Source organism: Amphibalanus amphitrite, unplaced genomic scaffold (genome assembly GCF_019059575.1).
Source record: "Amphibalanus amphitrite isolate SeventyFive unplaced genomic scaffold, NRLGWU_Aamphi_draft 001572F_arrow, whole genome shotgun sequence".
Classification (NCBI taxonomy): Eukaryota; Metazoa; Arthropoda; class Thecostraca; order Balanomorpha; family Balanidae; genus Amphibalanus; species Amphibalanus amphitrite.
This window is the reverse complement of record NW_024883065.1, coordinates 74,681-97,496: the sequence shown is the minus strand read 5'-3', so window position 1 is coordinate 97,496 and position 22,816 is coordinate 74,681. Positions and strand designations below refer to the sequence as shown.

Genomic DNA, 22,816 nt, shown 5'->3' with positions numbered 1-22,816 from the left:
TTTCAATTATTGGTCCTTTTAAATTATAAAATAAGATTTTTGTGATGAAATTTTCCTAACTTTCATAAAGTCAGTATCAACAGAATTTAAATTCTGCCGTCAAGTAATTAATTTGAGCGTTATTTTTGCCAAGCTGTTCATAATTTTGAGTCAAGCAGCACAGATGATCGCCTCAGCTGCAGCAGCTGTAGCGTATTTTCTCAGAATAAGAATTTGTGACCTCTAATTTATTTTGCTAAAAATTTACGAAAGAGGTAGAAAACTTTCCATAACATATGGCAGCTTTAGAACGTAAGGACGGCTTCCAAATGCGCCACAAATGTAGAAGTTCGTGTTTTGGTTGACGTGGTGCGGCGTGTGTTGTTTACAAGCGCTTGGAACCGGGCGCGGGAAAGTTTCGAGTGATATTTACCTGCTCATTAACTGTGTTTTAGTATTTGATATTAGAACGCAAGGTTTTCATAGGTAAGAGTCGAAAAAAGCGTACTCTTTTATGCCTGGTAGTCGACGCCACGCCTATAAATGGTGGTACGCGCCCAGAAATAACTGATCAAGTTAATGCATTTCCGCGGCGAAGGCGAAAAGCAGGCTAGCTTCCACTCAGAGGTAAGTTGCATGTTTTGCGCATCATTAATCAGGTATTATGCTGAATGTTTTTAATGTTTTGTATGTGGTGTTAAATAAATGAAAACCTATTTTGACTTTCCAATTGCTGGTTCAGAAATTGTAAAACGTGGCAACTCGGTTTACAAACCAGATTGAGATGAGCCAGGTTGACAACCATGGGTGCACCAGCTTACACCAAACAGCCGGACAAATGCATCAGCTCACACCAAACAATGCTGATAATTTTTGCCACAGATAATCAGATTGGTAGATTTTTGCACGACTGATGAAAACTGCAATGAAGGGCATTGGTCTCATTGGTGGGATGAATTTCCTGGCTGACCCCCTTGTGTCTCCCATACATAATTTTCTTGGACAATGATGTGCCAGCACAGCAGCTAAGCACAGTGCCATGTGAAGGACCTGCACCTCTTCACATAAAACATCAATATCACCACACTGCAGTAAATCCCCAGTGCACCACACACTGGCAGATTGCCCTTGCACCAACAAAATATTGTCAAAATTGCCATGCTTTGCAGTCTGGCTAATGGTCCCTATCAAATTTAACTCATTTCTCAGTGTGGCTCTCAGCCAACTTCCCCATGTGGGGAAGGGCTTTTAGCCCACTCACACCTGATTATCTAAAAAAACTATGAAAAGCAAAAATGCCATGATATAATTGGAAGTCATGTAGCATATCAATTGGTATGTGCTTTCAAGCCCAATACATTTCATGCATTTTATTGTTCATCCTTGTTTCCATTAAAAGTTTTTGTCCAAAAACTTTGGTGACCTTTGTGACCTAACAGGATGTCCAAGTGACTGTTTAAATACAACAGTCTGGAACCTGTCTATTCCATTAGGCCAAAGATATAATGATTCAGGAATATATTTTAGGTTTGTATGTTTGTTAGTAGCAGGAGGCCTTTTTACTTTTCTTCCATTGTTATTTGTTTTCTAATGATAAGGTTACAAATCTGACCAACCCCACATCATGGTTATGAAACATAAGAATTCAGAGATATATGAATTGTTTGCACTGATACCCTTATTCAAAACACCAATTTTTAGACTTCTATGATAAAAATTGTAGCATTGACAGGATCACAAAGTTTTTTTTTTTTTTTGAAGAGGCAATGTTATTTTGCTTGACCTGACAACCTTACTTTAGGTGACCTAGGGTCAAAATTCTCACACATGATACAAAATTGATTCATAGGGATCTGTGCCAAGTTTTGCTGCAGTTTTTTTCTACTCATGAAAGCCATACCTATTAAAATTATTGAGACTGAAGCCCTGTCCAATTGAGAGGTTCATGGGGCATTTGAAGAGGCTGTATATGACAAGTGTGTATTTACAGCTCTTGTAATATGTTTCCACAAAAAAGAAAAATAATTTAGCTTCCAGTTCCTGATGAATGTCGTTGTTGCATTTAATTTTCATTTCACCGTAACATCTACCAAAATCGCCGTTGCTGCGTTGTTTCAGATAGCGACCAAGACCTACACAAACAGTGGAATGAACAGCAGCCAGGGAGGCCGGCCGAGGCGGCCGCGGAGCTCCAACGCGCCCCACTCGGGCGGCGGCTCCAGGTCAGTCAGTCGGGCAGGCGGGCGGTACCGGGTGGGCACGGGCCGACCGGAGTTTTAGGGTCTTGGGGCGACCGGCGAGAGAGGGACGGAGTCGCACTGCGCGCTGATCGCCGAGCCTTGAGGCGGTGCATATTGTGTCGGTGAATTATTCGCTCTGCTGAGTTTGTTGTGTAGCTCATCGTTTGATCTGCTCTATAAATTGCTGGTTGTTTTATGATTTCTTTTTGTATTTTTTACAGTCTTAGCTTTCTCATTAGTTGGCTGAACAAAGCTATAGTTTGAATACATTTCTGTACTTGTTTATCCAAAGCTTATGTTGGTCAAAGCTTTCAAGGCAAGGTGTAACAAAACTATTTTGCTATATTATGCCGTCGTTTTTTGGGCATATCTTCGGCTTCGGCTAATTTTGTTTTATATCGTTGCTGACATTTTGGATTTTTATCGTGAATGACCTTTAGTCGTCCCCACCGTCCCACTTCTCACTATTCCTTCTGTTTCCTCCCTCTCAGACACGGTCGGCCGCGGGACTCTCGTGGCAGTCAGGACCGGCCGCCAGCGGAGGCCTCCGGGGTGTACGCCAACGCCCAGTACGCGCACGCGCTCACCTCCATCCTGGGATGCCCCGTGCGGGTGAGTACTGAACGATCCTCGATGACGGGTGGTGGGGAAACTATACGGTGATGTGTCGTGTGAACCGGCCCTACTACTGACGGACTCAGCACTGGGAGTGTCTCAAGGACAACGGGCCACGAAAACATCAACAGGTGATTGAACTCATGTCGTATGTATGGCTGCCGGCTGGGTGGCTTCTGTTGACGCTTTCGGCTCAGTCTTAGAATCATCGTATCCCAACCGGTTGTCGTCCAACAGTTACAATTTTCGTCGTAGTTCAGCCGAAGTTAGACGCCGGCCCTGATATATTGTCGACAATGACTGCTTTATATCGGCTACCGATCGGAAAAATTCCGTTATTGGACCTCCGGAGAACATGCATGATTATAAATCTAAAAGAACATTTCGAATCCGAAGGTGTATCATGGAGCTCGTTGGATGCATTTTTCTCTTTTTTTGACGGCGCTTCATGCGTGTATTTCTGTTTACGATCAGCTTCGACGTTTATTATCAAAGGTCAAGTGCAGAATTCGGCATGCCCTGATTACCTTATTGAATTTCACCCGTCACTTATCGCTTTGTGGACCAAACGCCTCATCAGCGACAGCCGTGAAAGTAAAACGGCCCACGAGGCGGTAGTTTTCGCAGCACCTTTTTATTCATCATTCACCACTGCTGTGTTACCGCCGTGTGCACACTGTGCACGCCTATTTGATGACAATGTGCACTGGGTGCTGTCGGCGCGATGCCGCGCCCACCTCTGCCATATGTCCGGTCACAGCGGGCAGCGGCGCTACGTGACCGTCAGCTTCCGGCGGCCCCGCCCTCGGCCCCGCCCCCGCCCCTCCCAGCCCCGCCCCCGGCGATCATGACAGTGTGCTGTTGGTGCGTGAAGGAGGGAGGGAGGGGAAGGGAGAGGGCTGCTGGTAACCACCGGCCTGATTCGGTTGGAGATGATTGAAGGCTGGTGGGTTGGAGTGTATGTTGTGTATGTGTGAAAGGGTAGAGTCAAGACGTAAGGAGGAAGTGGTTCATTCATTGGCGAGGGGGAGAGGCGAGGATGCCAGGATGAATGAGTGGCGATGAAAACAAAGAGGCTAGCTTACAGCGAATGGGCAATATGAGGGTAAAGGGCGGACTGAGGAGACAGATGCGATGACGGAGCGAGGAATGTCGGTTGGTGAGAGAAAGGGGCGACGTGATGGCAAAGGAGTGAATTTGTCGAGACTGATCGGCATAAGACTCATGAGTGATTGCGATTGTGAGCAAGACTATTTGGATTGTGTGCTGAATAAAACCGACATGCTCGTTTCAATTAGTCGGCATTAGGAATTCAATTGGGAGAGGTGCGTGGTTTGCGGTATTTTGTTTTGGACCTGCAACATTTCACCACCGTTAAATCATGGTGCAGTGCACGGGTCACCGATCACAGCCGGTGCGGAGCGCTGTGCAGAGACTGGCCGCCGTGATGCCCTCCGTGGCATACACCTGTTTTTCAGTGTGGTGGTCCGCTGGTGTGGGATGGGGTTGTGAATGAAGGGAATATGCGCGATAATCGGTAGATAGCGAGACTAGAAAATCGGGAGCAGGTGGATGTCTGGTAATATGAATAGACGGTGTTGGAAAACGCTACTGCTGACGGGCCGTAGTAGATCGGGCGGCCTGTCTGGCTGCATAATAAATGTTTAAAACGGACATTGGAACTTGAAAGACGCCGTAACTGTCCATTAACTTTTGCTATGACACATGGAACCGTATCGATGGTTAATGAGCGGTGTCCCGATTTTTGTTTATACATATATTGAGGGTAGGAGTGACGCGCACGATGGTCTGACTTCCGAGCCTGTTTTGCTATTTTCCCGTGCGTGCTTCGATATTTTACCGACTCTAGTTTTGTATGTTATGATACGAAACAGCACGTGCTGAAAGCATTACGTTAATGACGGCGGTTATTGCACATGATTGGCGGTCACTAAAACCGTTCGATCGTGTTTTTCCGTAGTCGAGAGCTGTTTTTCAAAGACACCTGTCTGTTTTTAACCGCCGCCCTGCCGTCGCCACTGCCACAGGTGACCACAACGAACAACGAAGTGTTCGAGGGCATTCTGAAGGCGCTGTCGAAGGAGAACAACTTCGTGCTGGGCATGGTGCACCCGCTGAACCGAGAGGAGCCGAAGCGGATCGACCCGCGTGAGGTCCGCGAGGAATGTATCTTCCTCGGCGAACAGGTGGCGCATGTGACCGTCACCAATGTGGACATGGAGTACGCCACCAAAAGTGAGTACAGAGTATGGGGGTTGGTGATGGTGATGGTTGGGACTGGGACCTTGTATGGTGTATATGGTGTGATATGTTTTGAGTGGGTGTTGAATCGTAAAATGCTATTAGAAATAGCGAGTGGTTTGTAAAAGCTGGGAAGTGGAGAAACGTATGCCTTGCTGTTTCGCTTCCCTTGTATTTGTTACGCGACGCTTTAGTTTATCACTTTTGTTTTCACATTGTGCTTGTCTACTTTTTAGTTGTTTTCCTCCCTGCCGTCTGGTCTGACGCTCTCACGTAGACCACATCCCGACTGACCTTTTCCGTAGAGCAGCTTAACTCTGAGGTAATCTCATAGTAGCATTACCTCCGTTTTTCATTTATATATTCCCAGCAGTCGCGAACATTGTTTTCGTGCCTCTGGTGTTTCACTAGACAACACCATCTCGGCTATCTCCCTTTTTCTACGATCGACGAGACGTGTGCTGGCCCAATCCAGTCGCTCACCAAGCCAGAATCCTTCCACGCTTCCCACTTACCCGTGTCTTCTCGTGGCAGGCGGGTTCCAGACTGACGGCGCCATCACGGGCCGCACCAATGGCTCTGCGGGGCACAAGGAGCTGCAGCCGTGGATCGCGGACGATGCCGCCACCGACCACCTGGTCTCTCTGGACGAGGCGGTGAGTGGGTCCCTGGGTCCTCCTAGTCTCGCTGGACGAGGCGGTGAGTGGGTCCCTGGGTCCTCCTGGTCTCTCTGGATAAGGCGGTGAGTGGGTCCCTGGGTCCGTTGGTCCTCCTGGTCTCGCTGGACGAGGCGGTGAGTGGGTCCCTGGGTCCTCCTGGTCTCTCTGGACGAGGCGGTGAGTGGGTCCCTGGGTCCTCCTGGTCTCGCTGGACGAGGCGGTGAGTGGGTCCCTGGGTCCTCCTGGTCTCGCTGGACGAGGCGGTGAGTGGGTCCCTGGATCCTCCTGGTCTCGCTGGATGAGGCGGTGAGTGGGTCCCTGGGTCCTCCCGCCTCCGTTCACCGCTGACACCACCCTATGGCAGAGCTGAGGTGGACAGCATCTGATAGTCCTTGGATTAATTTCTGAGCTACAGAAGAGCAGATGTAGAGCCGAAAAGAGTGGAAAAGAATGATGAGTGAAAAAGTGGACAGAAAATCGGTTATTGTTTGGTCGATTATGTGACATGTAAGTGCATGTATGGCCTAAACTTTTGATAATCCTTGGTCGATTATACAGCATAAATTTGATGGACCTGTCAATTATATTTGTCAATGAACAATGATAGGCTTATGGGCCTCTGCTATCTCAACGTGTCCCTTTCACTTTCATCTACGATGATGATCATATTAATTATCCAAAGAATATCTGCTGCATTTACGAAAGAATTAAAAGAAAATGAAGGTAGTGCTGCTGCTAAAAATGGCAATAGTTCACTGAAAATCTGACAATGGTTATTACATTATCAACCTCGATTTAGTGCAGTTTAGTGCAGTACGACGTGCGCCCTATGTTTTGCCCTTATGACCTTTGTGAGTCCGAAATGTCCCTTACATAACTTGCAGGGGTGCCGATTACATTATTTTCCAATGGTACATTGTGGCCGAAATTCGGCGGTGGACTGCAGCGGAGCACGGTGCGTCCGAGTGGGTCTGTATGTGGCCAGTTTGTCGCTGTCATGGCCGATTAGAAGTCGTATCGTGCGTTCTACCACGCAGGCACCAGCTGTTGCAAACTGTGCCAATTACCATCATGATCTTCTGATGGCAGATAAATCTGGCTGTTTTACTCAACTTGTTAAAAGATAGCAGTATTCGACATCAATCGATTTAGAACAGAGTGATTCGGCCTTCGTCAGCATGCTATAGTTTTTAAGTGCAGGCCAAAACTAGTTGTCATTCATCAAGCACGGCAAAAGAAATCTGGGATGCATAGCCTTTAGACTATATATACCATACAGAGGTATCTACTTAGACATTGAGCATACGTCATTCACGTTTTACATGCATAGCTCATCAGGGCCGAATTCAGCTCCAGAATCATGAGTCAGTCCAAGCTATGGTTCAGATATCTGCAGTTTTGTACCCATACACAGCATTAGATCTCAGTCCCTAAAAAATGCTACCTCTGTTCCACAGAACGGCTGGGACGCGCGGGACATGTTCCGCATGAACGAGAAGAAGTACGGCGTCCGCTCGACGTTCGACCAGACGCTGGCCGGCTACACCACGCCGCTGGAGCGCGTCTCGCACGACCAGCACGAGCGTGCCGCGCGCATCGCGCACGAGATCGAGCGCTCGAGCACCTCCCGTCATCGCGCCGACGCCGAGAATGGAGACGAGGAGGCGGCGTTCGCGGCGGTGTCGCGGCCCGGCCAAGATGGCCGCGGAGACCGCTACGTGCCTCCCGCGCGCCGGCCGGTCCGTGAGATGCGCGAGCCGCCGCGTGGAGGACCGCGCGGACCGCCGCCGGGCGCCGGAGGACCGCGCGGTCCGCGGCCCGGATCGGCCGGCGGACCTCCGCATCAGCAGCAGCGCCAGACGCACCACGGCCGGCCGGGCTCCGGGCGTACTCCCAGCCGGGGCCGCGAGGACCGCACTCCGGACGGGCCCCCGCCGCACGGACCGACCGCGCCGCCGGCACAGAGTCCCAGCAGAGAGCAGGAGCCGGCGCCGGAGACGGCCGCCGCCTCGCCAGCTGAGCAGCGCGGCGAGCCCCGCTCCCAGCCGGCCCAGTCCCCCCGCGGCCCGGCAAAGACGCTGGCGGGCCTGAAGGACTTCCAGGAGAACTTCGTCCTGTCAGAGGAGGCCTCGTCGGCTGCCGCACCGACGGCTCCCGTACCCGCAGAGAAACAGGACAAACCTGAGAAGCCGGAACCGGCCCGCGGGGAGGAGGGCTCCAGTCCCGCACCGCCCACCGGCGCGGCGGCCGCCGATACTTCACCTGGCGAGACTTCAGCTGCGGGTGGCACTCCGACGACCCCGGCCACTACCCCGGCTCCAGAGGATACCAACAAGCTAGCCGACTCGCTGTCCAAGTCGAAACTGAACCCGAACGCCAAGGAGTTTACCATGAACCCCAACGCGAAGGCCTTTACTCCTTTCACGCCGCCAACGGTGTCAATGGCGATGGGTTATTCGGTGAGTTCCCGGAGGGGTTTGGAGGTCCCTCTGGATCGATTGAATGGCTGAGCTTTAAATGTTTATAGTTCTGGTCAGTGCCTTCCACGAAGTGAAGTTATGCTTCCCTGAAGTGATATTTTAGCGACAGTAAGGTCAGGGCTAGGAGACGGAGTGAGACGTCCAGGGATTTTCTCGGATCGTGCCGTAATGCTAAGTAGTAGTACTTCAGGCAGCAACGATATGGTGTCTGATCAATGTTTCGTGTAAATTCCAGTTCATGCTTCTTTTTACCTAGCCAAATTATTTTGCTCTTGTCCCTTCGTCGCCCACATTTGTTTCTGAATATTACAGGGGTTTGCTGTATCCCCCGTAATGTTTCCCATGGCCTAACTGACACGCCTGTGCCCCTCCCTCAGCCGGAGCCGGCGCGCGCCATGACCCCTCAGACGGCTCCTCTGTCGCTCATCTCATCGCCTGGCCAGCCGCCGTTCAACTACATCATGGGCCCGCAGTCGTTCGCGGCGCCTCATCAGATGCACCAGCCGCCCCGGCCGCACAAACAGAGAGGTACGTGTTCTGAAAGGACGTTGGATGGTTTCGGGAGGTGATACTGGTGGGGCTGAACGTGGAGAGCGAATTCCGTTTTAATTCTGTTGTGTTCGGTTGTGTTGTAATTTACGCGACTGCCATCTGCATCAGCTTCTTTCTCTCTTTGCGTGCCTGAATCTTGAATTGTAAGGTCTTGTTTTCCCGTAGACAGGTAACTATTTTACTTCCTTATAAAGTGATATCGATTTTTAACCCTTTCAGTGATCTAAGATCAGTTGCCTTTGTCTGGTATTGTTTTAAGTATTATTTTGCGTTGCATTATTGGCTTTCTGGTTTTCATATTAACGCAAGTTTACGATATACCACATCGAAAAAGAGCCTACACATATTTCCGCTTCGCTCCCCACTGACCGCCCCGCTCCCTTACCCGCCCACAGGAGGGGAGTACCCGATGGGCGGCGTGGCGCACCGTCCCGAGGCGTCACCGATCCAGGTGGCCGCCGTCACCGGACCTCCCCTGATGGCCACCTCGCCGCTGTCGGGCCACCCGCCGGGACAGCATGTGGGCGTGCCAATGCCGCCCAACAGCATGATGCCGCACGGCTACCCGGCGCCGGGACAGGTGAGGGGAGAGGGGGCACGGAGGCAGCGAGAAGGATGGGTGGATACCAGGGAGGGGACAGATGAGAGCAGTGGGTATACTTGACAGAGAGGTGAGGCCGGTGGGGACACGGGAGGAGGACAGGTGAGGGCAACGGGGACTTGGGACAGGGAGAGGTGGCAGTGTTATTTGGAATGCTGCCTACTGTTCGTTTGACTAGTGCAACATGGATAATAGCTCGTATGACGATTGAGACAGCTACAGGCTGTTTCCACTCAGTTCCAGTCTGTGTGCTTAAAGGGACACTCCCACCTTAACATTAGTTTTGAGTTGAGATAGCCAAATTGGTGGCCATGGCCTGCAAATACCGGTTTGGGCACTCACAACATCGACAAATGCTTTAATTCGGAGATATGGAATTTCAAACTTGCAGTTTTCGGATTCTAAGGGGCTAGTGCATTGGTATGCCCCCTTAGAATTTGTGACGTCAGCGGAGATCTAACAATTTTTAAATCTTTTACTAAAACGTTTGGTAGCACACGGTGGTATATGCTGCTTTGTGCGCAACAAATGCCGCACTTTTAAATAAAGTCGCTAGGAACAGCGGAGATCCCAAAAAGTAAACAAAAGTAAAAGTCTAATATCTTGAAAACCGGTGAATATTTTTCGATGAAATTTGGTAGATATTCGTTTTCGCTCTTTCTGAACCGAGCGACATCACTTTCGTGCCAATTCATTAACTTTTTTGAAGGTGGGAGGGTCCCTTTAATGACTACTGCGACCCCCGTGATCCCCTGCCGATTTTCAATAGGATACAATATCTACCACGAACTGCTAAAATGGACTCATCACTGTTGCAATAGCCTGCAGAAGTATGTCGTGCTCGTTTCCTGACGTGTGTCCGTCTCCGTTTTTCCAGCAGGTGTTTTTCCGCATGATGCCGACCTCTCACGCGGCGATGTACCAGCAGCAGCCGCAGCCGATGCCGCCGCCGCACCAGCAGCAGCCCGGCCCTCAGCACCAGCAGCACCCGGGCCCGTCCGGCGGCTACGACGGCCAGCCGGGGCCGCCGCCGGCGCCGCACCAGACGCTCGGCTACAGCATGGTGCCGCCGCAGGCGGGCGGTCCGGGCGGCGGCCAGGCTGGCGGCCCCGGCGGCGGAGGACTGATGTACCAGCTGGCGCAGGGAGGTGGCGGGCCCGTCTACACACCCACCAGTGTGTACCTGATTCCCGGCCAGCCCGGTCAGCAGATGGCGCCCCAGTTCACCGTGATGCAGCCGCAGCCGCCGCCTGGTCCCGCCACCACGCCCACCTCGTCTCAGATGCCGATGGGCGTGCCGATGACGCCGCAGCAGTACTATAACTTCCAGCAGGCGCAGGGCCACCACCCCGGCCAGCCGCCGCAGCCGCCGCAGCAGCAGCCTTACGGTTAGTGTAAGCGCACCGCAGGGGAGGGATACGGTCGGGGCGCTGTGATGAGTGCTTTTGCCAGTGCTCGTGGAGTGTTTTTTTTTTATAATCGTTTGTGGAGTCATAGAATTTAACATGTAAGAGTTGGTAATCGCACAAGTTGGCTTTTGTTTAGGTAAAACCATGCACTCTGGTAGCAGCCTTCAGCTGGGAATAATTTTGCACGTGATTGAAAGTCAGCCCACATCCTGTCAGCACAACGATTGCTGGTTCTTGTTGTGTCTGGTGTGATGTGCCTTTCTTCCTCCCGTTAAAAAATACTCTATCATATTCATCGTCGTAATGTTGTGTTTGGGTTTCTGTTTCAGGTCCTGGCTCGGGTCATCCCATACCGCTAGTGCCTCATATGAACCCGTGACGCTGACGCAAGCGCCGCTAGACGCGGAAAAGGGACTCAGTGCAACGCGAACCGGCCGGGGAGGGGGAAGGGATGGGTGGGGAGGGCAGGGACGGGGCGCGCGTGTTTCGACGAGCGAGAGGGCGAGAGAAAGGGCACGGAGCAACCGTGTGTGTGGCAGAGTGAGTGAGAGGGTGGGTGAGAGCGCGCGCGCCGACCGCCGGGAGGGTGGTGTTTTGTACGATGCCGCCGTGTGATCCGTCTAAGGTGCGTTCTGTCCGGTGTGCGTTCTGTCCAGACAGTCCATTGCGCGGTGCGGCGCGGTGTGAGCTCGGAGAGAGCTCCGAGAGAGGCGCAGGGAGCTGCGAGTTTTGTTGATCGCCGCGGCAGACTGCGCCCTGCTGCGGCGGAGGCCCGTGATCCGCCGGGCGGGCGGGCCGAACTGAACCAGGGAGTGGCGCTCGAGGGACGCCGCACGGGTGGAGTTTGTACACGCACCGAGACGCGCCGAGAGTGACACGAGTTAGTGACGTCATCAATGATGTCATCGGTAACTAGCGCTGTCACCGGGGCGCGAGGGAAGCGGCTCTAGGAAATGTGCGCCGCTGTGCCACCCGGTGATTGTCGTGGCGGCGACGTTAGCGAAATATGCACAGTGATGTACGCCGCGGCGCGGTCGCGGAGGGAACCACTAGTTCCCCAACTGAGCGCTACGCTGCGCTAGTGTAGCGCCGGCCCGCGGGGCCACTGTCCGCGCCCGAGAAGCGCCTTGATCCAGACAGATCTCGAGGTTGACCTGGGCCCAGACGGGCCGACAACCTCTATATAGACTATTCCAGCCTCACCAACCACGAACCAAGACGAGGCACTGCGCTGCCTTTCCCCTGCTGCTCGCACAGAGTAGAGTGCGTCGTAACGAGACCTTCTGTCACGAGGACAGATCTGTCGTGCGCACCTACATCCCACCCGGCCCCGAGTAACCCGGGTGGTTCACCTGGCAGTGTCTGCGCGCCAAAGAAGTTTTATTTTCACGCTGGCGTTCTCACCAACTGCTGGTCGGTATAGAAGGTTCGCTTCTCAAGTTTGGATGCGAGACTTGAGATGCATTGTGCCGGAATGGCTGAAGAAAGTTTTTTTACTCGGCTCACCGAATACAGTTTGGATTGCTATGCGTTTCGGCCCTGTGGCTTGGGACGTCCGGAATAAAAAAGAAAATATTGAACAAACGTTTTTTTGTGATGATATGCGTGACTGATTGCATCTGCGGTATGGGCCAATAATATTTGATTCCAAGTGCGATTAAATGTGATTTTCTGGTTATAAGCGATTTATTCGTGTTCCGTACCGATGCAGTTTATGAATAGGGTTTTCGGACCTCAGCGCTCCTCATAACGAATACACGTGAACGAAACGCAGCTACCAGGCTCCAGTGTAAGCGGAAGCCCACGTTTAAGGTCAATTTTTTTTTCTAGCATTAGATTTTAGATATCTAAGACGATAAACTCGAAGTGACTTCGCTAAGAGCCTTGTGAGTTATTTGCCGCGAGCAGTTCTTGTATGAAGATAGCTTCTCAAACTAAAATAGCTTGATATCAAATTTCAAAAGCTTTGTAACTCATGCCATGCTCGCCGTGCAGCCATATGAAGCTTGCTATTTGACAGGCGACATCCACAAACTTTTCACGATGGGCTCCACATATACGGTCTCAGGATTATCGATAGGCACCCACCGCTTCAGCATTCGCGCATCCGGACGCGGACCGTTCACAACACCTGTCTTTCTGTCTCGGGCGGCGGCATTCCCGGAGGCGGCTATATTGGTCCGTGGTCTGTCAGCCTGCCGGCCCCGTCCTTCCTGTCCTAGTCGACAGCAGCGGAGGGCGGCACCCGGCCCGCCTCAGGCGGTCGCAGGGCTCGCGTTTCCCCGCTCGCGGCCGCACTATTTTGGTGCTGGCGGGGGCGGCGGAGGGGGAGGGGTACTGGAGGCTGGGTGGGGTTGGGGGGGGGGGAGGCTGGCTCCGGGCCCGGGCCAGGCCGGCCTCTCACCGGCCAAAGATTTCGGAGGAATGCGCTGACTATGTGCCGGTGCGCCGCGTTTGGCCGGCTAGAATGACGCAGGTGACAGCGAGATCCTGGCTCGATTTCGGCACGGAAAAGGTGGTTTCGCTAGGAAGTCGGCTGCTGTCTGAGGCCCTAAGTTGAGGGAGTTTTCGAGGTTTGATTAGGGAGACAGAGGCGGCGGTGACTCGTGAGTCAGGTTTGGATGTTAGGGTGGTTCGCTGGAGGGTCGGGACCCGGCTCGTTCCAAATATTTGGACCGCGGCCTCCGGTGACGTTAGTGTGCCTTTTGTTAGCCGTGGGAGGTCGATGGAGGCAGTATGGTGACTGAAGTGAAAAGGCCTTTGAAACTCGGCACTCTGACTCCTGAAAGAATAACGTTTTGAAGAGTTGTCAGAAAAAAGTATTATCTTTGCGAAATTAAATGTAAAAAAATGCTTACCGTTCTGGCAATGGGAAACTTGGACAATTTTTTTTTTTTTTGATGATCACTGGAACTAGCAAATCAGTTACATGTAGGTAAGCCTGACGATATCGTCTTCAAAACGTTTAAATATCATTTATTTTGTTCCCGTCTTCAAACCTCAACTTCTACCAACATCCGTATATTGAACATGTCACTGATCGCGTTTTGGCATCAAGTCTCCACCAGAATACCCGGTGAAACCATCAAAGTAACAACACCCGCGACTCAGGACCCAGGGTGCCGGTGTGGGCAGCCTGGCATGACCGCGAGGTCAGCCGAGGGGTCAGACAGGTCAGCCGAGGGGTCAGACAGGTCAGCCGAGGGGTCAGACAGGTCAGCCGGAGGTCAGCGCCGGTCCCGCGAGCACCGGCGGGTCCGGCGCCGGCGGCGGCCGCCCGTCCTCGCCCCCGCCGCCGGCAGTGAGTCGTGCCGGGCCGGCGCCCGGGGCGGTCGGCTCTTCTGCAGGGTGGGTCCCTTAGACAGCCGGCCGGGCCCGGGTGCCGGACAGCTCCGTCCCTGCGACCCGTCAGCTGAACGGGCCGATGCAGAAGGCCCCGGTGAGTCGTGGCAGCGCGGCGCCTGGGGACGAGGGCAGCGAATAACAGCAGCTGTAGGACACAAATTTTGCCTAAATACCGTCTGCCCGAAGAACGTCAACTGTCAAGCCTGAATTATAGGGAAGTGCTAGTCGTTCGTGCTTACGTTATCTCCCGCAGACATCGAAGCAAATGCTGTCATCAAGGACACTGGACATGCGTGACTCATGATTAGCCGATCACGTAATCAGTTATATTCACTAGCCGAGCTGCAGTTTTCTCACCTTACAATAACAATTTGCGTCGTTTTGTTTATTCCGCGGGCGCCGCCTCGGCGTTCTCCTCGCCCGCCTTTCCGACGATCATCTCGATCAGGGGCTCCAGCTCGATGTTGTTGTCGTCGTCGATCTCCATCTCGCCGAAGGCGTCGTCGACCTCCTTGGGGGTCATCTTCTCACCAAAGACCATCAGCTGAGTCCGGAACGCCTCCGAGTCGATCTTGCCGTCGCCGCGGTCGAACGCCTTGAAGGCCTTCAGGATCGTCTCGTCGTCGTCGGTGGGGCCCGACTGACGCTCGGCGAACATGTTGACGAACATGGTGAAGCTGATGGGTCCCGGGGCGTCGTTCATCATCTCGTCGAGCTCCTTGTCGGTGACGATCTTGCCGATGATGTCGAAGGCGTTCCGGACGTCCGACTTGTTGAGGATGCCGTCCTTGTCGTTGTCCATCAGCTGGAAGCCCTCCTTGAATTCGGTGACCTGCACCTGCGAGAAAGAGCTGAAGACGCTGCTTCCCGCCTTCTTGGACGACTTCTTGGACTGCAAAACAAAACACAACATGCATTAGGTGTCTGCATAAACGATTGTGCCATTGCCCGTTTCAAAGTTGTACTGCCATTTCATATTTATTCTTATGCTGCGTTTTTTTCCTTTCATTGAAGTTTGTTGTTAGCGTTCCGCTAACCCTTTTCTTATTTATCTACCCCGATTGAACGAATAACGAGTTTGTTTGAAAATTAAAACATTAAAAAGCTACAAATAAAAAAGATATGCTGTTTTATGTCTTTCGAATAACGGGTTATAAAACTGCATGCCGCGTTACGGCATGCTTGCCGTCTCCTTTTACCTATATCACCGCACCACCTTCCTCTATTACAACGCCGTCCCCAGTGTCCAGCTTACGTCAGCTCTGAATCAGCCCGTTAGCGTCACATTACGCCATCCCTGGACATTATGCAACCTAGCCCATGTCACCCTGCCACAACATCAGGAAGCAGAAATAAATCGTCGCAAGGCCGTCGCGAGGCGGCGAGGACGGCCAGGGGACCCTGTTACCGTCACTGACCCCGCTCCTGGCCCGGACTCAGTTCAAATGGTCGGCGGGCGGACCGTCCAATCTAAACAGGACAGCGCCCAACTCGGCGGCCGGGTCCGGGTGGTAGACTGGGCTGTGGTGACTCATGCGATGACAAAATGTATTTGGAAAGCTTAACGGAATCATCATGTTATTGTTTTGCAGTCTTCGTCCCATCCCTAGCTCGGAGCAGTAGGGCGACATAACTTCATTTTTAATACGATATTTTGCCCATATATCAGCTGAAATGTCTCCTTGGAAAGTAAACATTCCAAGAAACAAACATTTAGCTCGATAAAAGGCTCAAATCCACCGATGATCACCTGGATTCCTTATTCTGAACTCCAATACCGTGAATTGTCGGTGAGGTGTATTGCGGTACAGCATACCTTCAGGCGCTTGATGGTTCTGCCATCTGCTGACTAGAATAAGAACTACCTACAGCGTCGTCTTCTGCGAGTTCGTGTGATAGCTGAACGGCGGCCCAAGCTGGCATTGGGGGGGGGGGAGGGGGCGATTGTGAGGCGGTTTCTTTCCGGGCACTGTTTTACATTGGCGTTATTATAAAATCGGGTTTTAACACGGGCGCAGACAGCAGTACGAGCCAACTTCTCACGGAACGGGGCGCGGGCGGGGGCGGGCGGGCTTGCCTTCAGGGCCCAATCGTATAAATGCCGTAGACTGGAGTTCTGGATTGGAAGCACTGACTGTAGCTCAGCACACTCAGCAGTCAGCTACATGAAACGGCCAAATAATCTCAAAATGGAGCAATCGGTACAAATCTGTCCCGATTTCCTTTTCCCGTAGTCTGTAGTATTTCTGTTTTGTTTTGAATTCCTTATTTCCAATTTGTATGTCTTCCCTATTTACAGTATGACATTCTTGAGTGCTAGTCTAGCTACTTTATCGCTCTCTCTTCCCTTTCGGCCGGCTTGTGCGGACGCCTTTCGCCGGCTCTGAGTCCGAACTCCGAACCCCGAACGGTTGCCCCCGAATGTCATTACGGAGTACGGATAGGCCCGACTAAAAGCCTTTCCTTGGTACGGAATAATGCAATTTTAGTCAACAACTGCGAGCATCGAAATATCCCGATTAGCGAATACGAGCCGAACCGAAGCAATCAGTTACTTATTGAAATCACAGTCAGTCATTCGATAAGGGCAACAATGACCTTATCAGCTGCTATCACAGGCCAAATTGTGTTTTCCTTCTAGGGTGAGGCATTAAAAAATATCACAGAGAGCTCTGGGACGTGAGAACTGAACATTTTATGCCGATCCTTTAAACATCCAATAAAAGGTTTCACTCAAAGGTACCCACATAGGCATGCCATAGAAACATTTTCTCTGGAAAAAAAAGATTTAAGTCCACTGCTGATCATTTGGGTTAAGATTCCGAACTCCAATGCCGTTCAGTGCCGGTGCGGAGTATTGCGGTACAGTATAACTTCAGGCGTTGAATCCTCCTGCCATCTGCTGGCTAGAATTGAAACATAATTGTCGTGCCGTCTTCAGCAACTTTGCATTGATAACTAGTCGCACGGTGACTCGAGCCAGCGCTGGGGGGGGGGGGGGCAGCGATTTTGTTTTCGTCACAAAATAACGTTTGTGGAGTTCTAAAATGATAGGGTTCCAACGGGCGCACCGAAACGGGAGATTGAGCCAACTTCGCAGGGACGGGAACGATTGCTTGTCCAAGTATACCTACCATCCTAATAAGGTATAAAAACTAAGAAACGTGGTAAAAACGGTACGTAGCGTTAGACAGAGCTGTCTAACGCTACGTACCGTTTTACGTACCGCTACGTAAAAAATAATCTTTTACGAGCTCTCGTAAAAGATTATTTGTATGGATTGCCAAAGGTAGAAAATGACGACGCTTTATGCCCAGGGGTCGTCAAATGTTAAAATTTGCATTTCCCGATCAGGCGTCAATATTCGACAAACAACGCCCCAGCCCAGCTTCTGAAATCTGAACTAAAAGCTAGGAGAACGCGACAAGAGAAAAATGGCCGAGTGAAAAGAGTAGAAAACCAAAAGCGGCCGTAGATGCTACTGGCCGAAACATTGTGTAACTTGCATTTAAAATGAAGACAGGGTCGAAAGGCTGACAATTAACAAAGCTGTTACATTTTAATACCATTATTTCAATTTAGACTTCCAGTCGTAAAGCAACCTCCTTGTCTCATCTTACAGCACCGCACGAGCGGGACGGGCAAACCCATGTGTCTCGTGCTGGACCTGAGCCAGGGCCCAGGTGCTCTCTGCCCCCCCCCCCCTCCCCTCCTCCACCGACCCCTCTCCATCACGGAGACCGGCACTGGATTTGGCACAGAGCCAGGGCGGAACACCCGGCCGAAAACGCCCGATATTCTGGGGCTAGTGCACAGGAAGAGTGCAAAGCACTAGGAAAAATCGAAGACCTCAGTGTCTGTACGTGAAATGACTCATCAGTCCAGTCAACTAACATACTAAGTCGACGATATGGGAAAGCAAAAGACGGTACCTACCTTTAAGGGGCTTCAAGACTTTGATTGGTGGGCAGTACCCGATGTGATCGGCCTTAGTCATAATCATTGCTGACCGGGTCAGTCAGTCCACGTGAGAATTTGTGACCTTGAAATTGCATCGTGTCATGGATAAAACAGACAAGTCGGCGACTTGTTGTTGGCCGCTAGCGCTAGGTGATCGGTTGCAGTTTCTTAGGTGCAGCTAATGAAAATATGCGACCTTAACCGGCAAATGGATCAGTGAACTAATGCGGAAATCTTATCTGGGTAGTCCTTAGGAAATGTTCCTAAGCCAGGCTGTCCGCGGTCGTTTCCAACTCACAAAATAACTTGGATATCGTCGGATCCGCCAGGCAGGAATGTCCGATCATATTTCTCGAGCGACTTTTAAGTGAGCTCTGATTGATGCAAAAAAAGAGCACAATACATATGTCCGAAAGGTTCCTAGACGCACACATCATCCCGGCTGGATCGAGGCGTCCTAATCAGAGGGCACTTTTATCTGGTAACAACGCCCGCCTACAACGCCAAACAGCTGAAACACCCTACTCCAGATAAGGGACAGGAGAGGTGTCCTAGGCGCCCACACCCAATAATTATCGGCGTACTCACCCCCTTCTTGGTGGACGGCATGGTGGCGGACTTCTGAGATCTCTGTAAAAGGAAACGAATCTGGTGTTAATTCAGTGAGAGCGCCCGAGTACTGGGCTAGAAAGGCCCCATTCGAGTTGATGAACAGTCATTTCTGAGTCAGTGTTGGTATCCTCCCGGTACGTAAAATGTAGGTACTAGAGAAGGTACCCTACCCCTACCAAACATAAAGATACCGTCGTAGACATGCGTAAAATTCCAATAATCCAAAACAGAAAGCATGTATCAATTACTCAGGGCTCAACAAGAACGACCGTGTCATGTGAACTTGTGCAGTTTGTCAAATACCAATATGCCCAAATGAAGAAGTTGATTGAGAAGAGTCCTCCGTCCACGTGGAAACATTTGACATAGGTACTAGAGACATATCAAAATAATGCAGTGCAACATGCATGGGAAAAGTCAACATTCTAAACGAGCACATGGCAAAGACGATGATGGAATGGAGTGATATGGTGAATGGCCACCCGTTTAATTAGCTAGGCTTAAAAAACTAACGGATGTCGGAAGAAAACGGGCTTGGAATCAACGTTTGGAATTCACTGGGCAGGTCGGACAGCGTGGATCATGCAAATAGGTACATATGTTTACCCTCACAATCACCATATCACACATATGATTCGCATCCGTGATATGATGCATGCATCAAGTGGTGGTCCCGAGTGGCGAAAATGTATTAAATAAGTTTAAAAACTATGTTTTAAATGCATAATTGTTGCGCTTTTTACTTGTGTTATGTAAGAGTTGCGCGATTCTTCTGGAAACAAAATCATTTAAAGGGACCCTCCCACCTTCAAAAAAGTTTATGAATTGGCATGAAAGTAATGTCGCTCGGTTCAGAAAGAGCGAAAACGAATATCTACCAAATTTCACCGAAAAATATTCACCGGTTTTCAAGATATTTGACTTTTACTTTTGTTTACTTTTTTGGGATCTCCGCTGTTTCTAGCGACTTTATTTTAGAAGTGCGGCGTTTGCGGCAGATGTTGCGCGCAAATAGCATATACCACCGCGTGCTACAAAACGTTTTAGTCAAACATTTAAAAAACGTTAGATATCTGCGCTGACGTCACACATTCAGAGGGGTATTCCTAAGCATTAGCCCCTCTGAATCAAAATGCTGCAATTTTGAAATTCAATATTTCCGATTTAAGGCATTTCTCGATGTTGTGAGTGCCGAAACCGGTAAATGTGAGCCAGGGACCCCATTTTGGCTATCTCAACTCAAGTCTAATGTTAAGGTGGGATGGTCCCTTTAAGCCATTTAGGATTCCTATGCAAAAAAACTTGGAAATACATAACAATTTTGAAACTTGACGGTATTCCTAACTTCCTCGTGGATCATGCTGTCGTTTACTATTTGTAGACTGCTTGACAGCTATTGTATGCTGATTGCTGTTGTTTGTAAATTGTCAGCATGCCTATTTATAGCACTTGTCGAAGTTAAATTATTGTTCCCTTTGCTACGAAACAACTCAGTGATCAGAGTGATTTAGCTAGCCATTTTAAGACATTTTGCAATTATCTGTCTCTCAGGAAGGTTTACGTTAGCTTCTGAAACGAGACTGGCCCCGCGTTCGATGTCTCTCGGACGGCGAAGATTCTACGCCGTCCGGCCAATCACATTTCATAACCGCAGCCGAGCCCCCGCTGACCTTGGACGTTATTGGCCGGACGGCAAAGAATCTTTGCCGTCCGGGAGACATCGAACGCCGCCTATGTTTTATCAGAGTTACCGTTATACGTATATCGACCAAACGCATCTTCGGCGATCATTTTAGCCTGTGCGAGTATAGCATGTCACTCATGTTTTTGCTGTGAGCCTCTTATCCATGCCATAAATCAAACTAATAATCGCTTTCGCCACATTGGAGGCCTCGGAGCTTCGTTATTTTGACGTTTAGTGAGCTATTACGATGACACTAAATTTTGGACGGAGTAAGCCTAAAAATTTCGCTGCTAAAAATGCACGGCCATTTCACGATCATGATAAATGGCTAGAATGCCTCACAAATTTGGCCTTGTCTCTTCAAATGCATTCAAAGATGTCCTGTTCGACAACTGCCGTTCTGGTGAGTAGGAAGATAGCTGTAGAAGATAATTGTTGTTAGCTTACGTTTTGTACCTTGCCGATCCATCAATGTGGTATTGCTCGCTATACGAGGGCATGCCTGCTCCCCAAAAGTTTATTCATATTCCAAAATCTTTATCTTTTTCTTTGCTGCGTGATTCGGTATATTATACGTTTAAGATTAGATCATGGTACGCTTCATGGGCACGCTGGACTAAGAAAAATTAGTTTAGACGTTTATTTTATTCGTCCCTGGCCATAAAGCTCAAAAAGGTTTCTGATGAAATAAGAAAAGTTAAAACTTCAAATCCAGATGTTTGTTGGCTGGTGCGTCCGTCATTACCAACCGGCTCCGCTAGCAAACAGGCGCAGGATCGTCGAGATCTTGGCTTCACAACGCACACTTCACTTTATTAAATCTGTGCACTATTTCGAATTACATTCCCTGACAGCAGACTTAGACGGGGAGTAGTCTGGTATAGCTGCCGGTAGCGTCCTTGTCTCTAGCTTCAGCCATCCGGGCTCGATTCCCGAGCAAGACAAGTGACCTTGTCGCTCGCTGCTTGAACGCTTCATAAGTTCTGGCTTCCTCTGGATCCACACAATAACTATGCTGTTATATCCGTGACCAGCCAGCCAGCCAAAACGAAAATCGGCTCCGCTAGCATTGCACTGTGTGAAACCGATGCGTCTCTCAACTACCAAATCCAGGCGAATGTACGGAAAAAAGCATGCAATGCTAGTGTACTGTGGCTTCTATTTTCTACCTGTACTGAAGGATAACTGTAGGGTAGGATGGTGTAAGCGCCTCTGCTACAAGGCGACTAGACTGCATCTATCTACCATACCCTCTACCATCCTCCATCTGCATCATTCGACTACTCCAAGACCAAGCTATACTGCTTCTACATGACTACATGGAGCTGCTGCTTCCACCTCCGGCCTCCAGTGAGGCGGGGCCGGTGTAGACAGAGCCTTACACTGGCTATGTGTCCGCTCCGCTCCTACGCCGACCAATGCGCTGCCACGACTGGGGCCGTGCTCGCGCCGGTCGCGTCATTAGCCGCAGGCACTGTCGCACGTGTCAGAGACAGAGGGGAGGGGAGGGAGTTGGCAACCTGCCAGCCATGGGAGTCACGGAGCAGTGTCACCAGTGTGTGTAGGCTATGGCGTTCTCGGGCTGACCGAAGGGCCTCGCCGGAACAGCAGGAGCACTGAGCAGGCTTAGGAATGTGACATTATCGGTGGAGTTGACGGTCTTTCAGGGACAGCGAATGTTGGTGATGTGGCGCAATCCCGGATCAACTGATGCATGATGACCGTCACCGTATACAATTTAAGCAATAGGTATAGGTATGTATGTATACAGAATGATGTTCCACTTTTCACAGGCTATTATTTGCCTGGAGTGGTAGGCTGTGCCGCATCACACGGGCTGAGTTCACAAATTATAGCTTTGTCCCAATGCCCACAATCGACACGCTTAATCAGGGGCGCGGGAACTACTTTCAGATTGGGGGGGGGGCACACCATAATAGAGATCAACCTAGGATACCCCCAAATCTAGTTTCTCACCGGTTTTAGGCCACTTATTTTTCATCACTTGTCTTTTCAACAAAAAAGAAAACATTTGCAAAAAAGTGTGGTATTCCGTCTCAAAGCTGTGGGGGCACCGCCCCCACGGCCCCAGAGTTGGGGGGGGGGGGGGCAAGCTGCCCCCATTGCCCCCCCCCCCCGGCTCCCGCGCCTATAACAGTGATAAACGGCACAACTTAGTGCTCCGGTCAACTGATAGCTTCTGAGGAGTGGATCATCATTCTGTAGTCGACTATACATGATGTACATGTCGATGTACATGACAGTGTACTCCACTAGCAGAGTGTTACAGCATCGATGTCGTCAAATGTTTTGAACGCATCTACCTTTATCATACTTTTGCCGTTTTGCGAGTTCGAATAAGAATGATGTCATGGCCATTGGCATGCCCAGTCTCGATGCAGAAATTCTAAGTCTACC

At 50.6% G+C, this 22,816-nt stretch overlaps 2 protein-coding genes and 1 long non-coding RNA gene across 3 annotated transcripts; 2 read left to right on the top strand and 1 right to left on the bottom strand.

Annotated features, from left to right (window-relative positions):
- The first annotated feature begins 352 nt into the window (after positions 1-352).
- On the top strand, positions 353-12,381 carry LOC122373929 (ataxin-2-like protein). The gene is made up of 10 exons (XM_043352385.1): positions 353-606; positions 2,098-2,201; positions 2,711-2,831; positions 4,883-5,090; positions 5,631-5,752; positions 7,213-8,214; positions 8,613-8,763; positions 9,183-9,367; positions 10,266-10,776; positions 11,127-12,381. Exons 1-10 carry the CDS (start codon positions 559-561, stop codon positions 11,174-11,176), a joined length of 2,502 nt encoding a protein of 833 aa, XP_043208320.1. The 5' UTR covers positions 353-558; the 3' UTR covers positions 11,177-12,381.
- A 1,421-nt stretch (positions 12,382-13,802) lies between these two features.
- On the bottom strand, positions 13,803-21,857 carry LOC122373931 (myosin regulatory light chain 2-like). The gene is made up of 4 exons (XM_043352387.1): positions 21,781-21,857; positions 18,691-18,732; positions 14,500-15,034; positions 13,803-14,258 (listed from the first exon to the last, which is right to left on the bottom strand). Exons 2-3 carry the CDS (start codon positions 18,709-18,711, stop codon positions 14,528-14,530), a joined length of 528 nt encoding a protein of 175 aa, XP_043208322.1. The 5' UTR covers positions 18,712-18,732; positions 21,781-21,857; the 3' UTR covers positions 13,803-14,258; positions 14,500-14,527.
- LOC122373932 lies at positions 13,814-14,633 on the top strand. The gene is made up of 2 exons (XR_006255126.1): positions 13,814-13,949; positions 13,992-14,633. It is a non-coding gene; the product is annotated as an uncharacterized LOC122373932 (long non-coding RNA).
- Positions 21,858-22,816: the final 959 nt, after the last annotated feature.